This window comes from Artemia franciscana, unplaced genomic scaffold (genome assembly GCF_032884065.1).
Source record: "Artemia franciscana unplaced genomic scaffold, ASM3288406v1 Scaffold_8234, whole genome shotgun sequence".
NCBI classification, from domain to species: Eukaryota; Metazoa; Arthropoda; class Branchiopoda; order Anostraca; family Artemiidae; genus Artemia; species Artemia franciscana.
The window spans coordinates 1370-5202 of NW_027068234.1; the positions used below are offsets into that span (position 1 = coordinate 1370).

General features: G+C 37.7%; 1 protein-coding gene across 1 annotated transcript; it reads right to left on the minus strand.

Annotated features, from left to right (window-relative positions):
• Window positions 1-304: 304 nt before the first annotated feature.
• LOC136043679 (uncharacterized) lies at window positions 305-1328 on the minus strand (the record flags this gene model as incomplete). The annotated part of the gene is made up of 2 exons (XM_065728573.1): window positions 305-715; window positions 1198-1328. Coding segments are annotated over 2 exons (542 nt in total), but the record flags the coding sequence as incomplete, so codon positions are not given.
• Between the last annotated feature and the right edge of the window lie 2505 nt (window positions 1329-3833).

Consider the following 3833-nt stretch of genomic DNA (forward strand, 5'->3'; position numbering starts at 1 on the left):
TATTGAATTCGTTGGAGAGGCCAAGAGAGTAGTCCATGAATTCAAGGTATGGCTTTGTCAACTTGCTTTGTAATGTCGACAAGATAAGGTCATTTGTTGCAGTTGGGTCTTCAAACGTGGTTTCTACGAAATACTGAATAAGTGCAACCCGTTGCTCAATAGGCCTCTTCACACAGGCCTGAAGGGATAACCAACGGGTGTGTCCCGGAGCAAGAATTCGGTGTGCTTCGTATCGGAAGAACTCCTGAAATTCGTCGAACTTCTCTCGCCTGGAAGCGCTTCTGGAAAAGTGGGCATAGATATTTCACGCCAAGTCTTCGAGTATCTTGGGAAGTGACAAGCATGCATATGACGAGCATAAGTGAATAAGATGGCATGAGCATTTCACATTCAAGATGTGTGGCACCATGGCTTTCATAAGGGTTGAAGCAGATCTTTTGGCTCCAAACATGACGTTACTTGTATCTGCACAAAATCCAACAATATTTTGCCAGGGAATCGAGTTTTCTTCAATGACTTGCTTGATGCGGTTAGTCAGGCCCTCAGCCGATCCATCACTACACTTAACCATATCCAATACTTCGACATGAAGTTTTAGATCTTTCTCGCTAAAAAATACAACCATGATAGCTAGCTGTTTATCAATAGTACGATCAGTGGTTTCATCAATTATCACAGAGAAAAAAGTGGTTTTGAGCAACTCGACTAACTGGTTCTGTAGCACCAACGAAAAATTATGTCGCAAAATATTTGTAGCTTTCTGTTTACCCAATGTAACCCCTGCCAGGGCCTGGTCTTTGGGAAATAATTTTCTGAGGAAATGAATCAAGCTGTCTGCAAGACGTAATGGCAGATTATGTTCTGCCAAAAATATGCAGATGTGCTATTCAATTTCTTTGGAATGACTGCCTACAGTCAGAAGTTTTTCAATGCTGCCAGACTTCGTCTCGATTTCACTGCTTGCTTTTATATGCTGCTTGGTCAGGGCATGCTTCGTCAACTCTGATTTCCCACAATACACATACTTCAAACAGAACTTACAGTATGGTACATAAGTCTTTTTCTTTGACTTGTTTGACACATTTTCTATCCAATTTTTACACATTGGTAACTGAAGCCACTTGTCAACAAACTTTTGCTCGAATGTTTTCTTTTGGGAATTCTGCCCTGAACCCTGCTTTTTTTTGGAGAAGTCACCAGGAGGTGAACTTCAGGAACATCATCATCTTCGTCATCCAGTCGTCTTTCGGGACTAGATGCAATTTGAAGATTATCTTCCTCTGAGTCAGTACACTTGCTTTCAGACGAATTTTGCATGTCAATGATCTCTAGAAAAAGTGTTTTATTAGTGATCAAAACTAGTCTATTTCTATAATTACTTGTACAAGGGTACACAATAACTAGATCATGCTAAACTATGCTCATGGGCATTAAGGTGCATATCCTCAATTAAGTTAAATTACCTCATGTATAATTTAAGTTTGCAGTATGGAGTACGGATGGACCGAAAATTTGCAATGGTTGCATTGCACTAGTTTGCAAAAATCAAAACGAAGTATGCCCAGCTTGATAAATGATAATTAATTATTTATTATGTTGTTTGTTGGTTGGTTTAGAAAATGGTTAACCTTTACTACTGCACGCCAGCAAAAACGTAGGTTTTTCCATTAGTGCAGTAGATGTAAATAGTAAAGAGTTAAATTGTCTTTATTAATAAAGTAAGTATCAAAGTAAAGTATCTTCAGATTTGGAACACCACTTTAAATGGAAAGAAATTTGTGACCCACTTCTTCACTAGAAGAGCTTTGTTTTGATGTCTTCTAACCTAGGAGGGACTAACCCAAGCAAAAACAATACAAAAGAAGTTTCTCTGTAAACCTAGCTTAACAAAATACTTTAATTTGCTACCTTCACATTGCTGCAGTCCAAGGTGAAACAGTAGATTTTACATGATTCCAAATGGCAAGTGGCAGGCAAATGGACATGAACAAAAGACTAGACTAAATATTATTATGTGAATCATCAGATTAAAAATAAGGGTACTCACAGCTAGTTTTAACAGAATGCAGGGTCCTTTATAGACAGTATGAATTGCAACTTTTCTGCAAAAAAGCCACAGTTTGCACCAACACCAGCATCTGTCCCTAAATTTTGACACAGTCTGCACATGTTGTATAGGAGGGTGACCTTAGGTCAGTGTCTTTCAGGACCGTACTTGGTAGAAATAAGTCTTTCAACTTCCGTAAATGTCTTGTATACTTTATTCTATGATCAGATTGTAGCTGGAGCCTTGTTTTTTTTAGTTAAGCAATGGAGAGTGACATTTTGTGTCAGGATTGAACATCAACGCCTGCCAATTATCAAGTCAAAACTGTTCTTTCATGGTTTAAATCATATTTTCTTACTTCATAATTAAATTTAAGCCCTTTTGACCTGTTTAAAATTGATGTAGTCACAAAATCAATTAAAATATTAATTTTTTAAGTAGCAGAATTGATTTTTCTTTTTTACTCCTAAAGAGGTCAGATGTGCTTTAACTGGACTGTACAATCATAGAAGGGAATGTATAAAACTGAAAGAAAATTTTAGAATTGAAAAATTACAGTTTCTGACCTTTCACCCATCGACCTAAGGTCATCTCCATGGGCAGAAGGTGCTGCCCAGGCTCCCGGCTAAGGCAGCTGGTGCTTTATTTGGATAGTTCCCTGTTGATTTGCAGATAGATTACCACGGGAAAAAGAGGTCACCAGCAGATTGAAAGAATCCCTAGTGCTAAGTGCATAGGTCGCATGCTCCTATTCTACAATTGCTGCCTAACCAATACTCTTTATGTTGGGCAGTTTACACCCAATCAAAGGCATTGCTTAAAAATAAACTAAATACTAGGCTACCTAAACTAAATTACTAAATACCTAATGAATGAAAATCCAAGGGATTAAAGTCGTCCCTTCCTAATGAATGTCATTTCACGCTTTAGCTTTTTTTTGAAATTTCGCGCTGATCTTTGCAGTATAAGCCAGTGCTGCGGCATAAGTATTTTCAAGAAGACTGACCATAATCTGCAATCTATAAGAATTTGTCAGCCTTCGTTTGAAAAATTCGAATTTTCCCTAAAGATCCCTAAAAACCCTTACTTTACCCCAGATTTCCCTGAATCCCTAGATTCAAAATAAGTGTCCCTAAAAGAAGTGATTTTCCCCTAAAATAGGGTAATCTCCCTAGAAGTGGAAGCCCTGATACCCCATCTCCTCAAAACGTAAATACATTCTCAGAATCGCATCTTGTATCTGAATCTAACTTTCATTTGCATCACAAATAAGCTTTACTGCCATATTAGCCGTATGATGGATGTCCCTGTAAATGAGCTCTAACAACATCCTAAACTCCCAGAACTAGGTCCTAAAAACCCATCTTTCAGAGTCACAGGGCAAAGAATTGTTCAATTTCTAGTAAGCAAATTAACCACTAGGCTTGACTTGAAGGCTAGCTTAGTCTACTGGTTATTCAAAGCCAATGCTCCACAATGGCAAGATGAGAATATTATTAAGAAATACCATGGAATAATTACCTCTATTGCAGAATTAGTCTTCACAAACCGATACCACAGCAGTATAAACTGAAATTTGGAGTCCTTTGTTTATTTATAGGCCTATATAATCTTCCTTTCATTTATAAACGTCTGACTCTTCGAGTTTCGACTTAGGTAGCGTTGCAGACAGACTAACAGCTAATATGTTATATCTTCCTATTAAATGTTTAGGCCTATTTTTGTGTGCTCTTTTTTTCAATTAGGTGCAAGGGAATAATTCGGTATTGGGTAAGGGGGTCAGTTT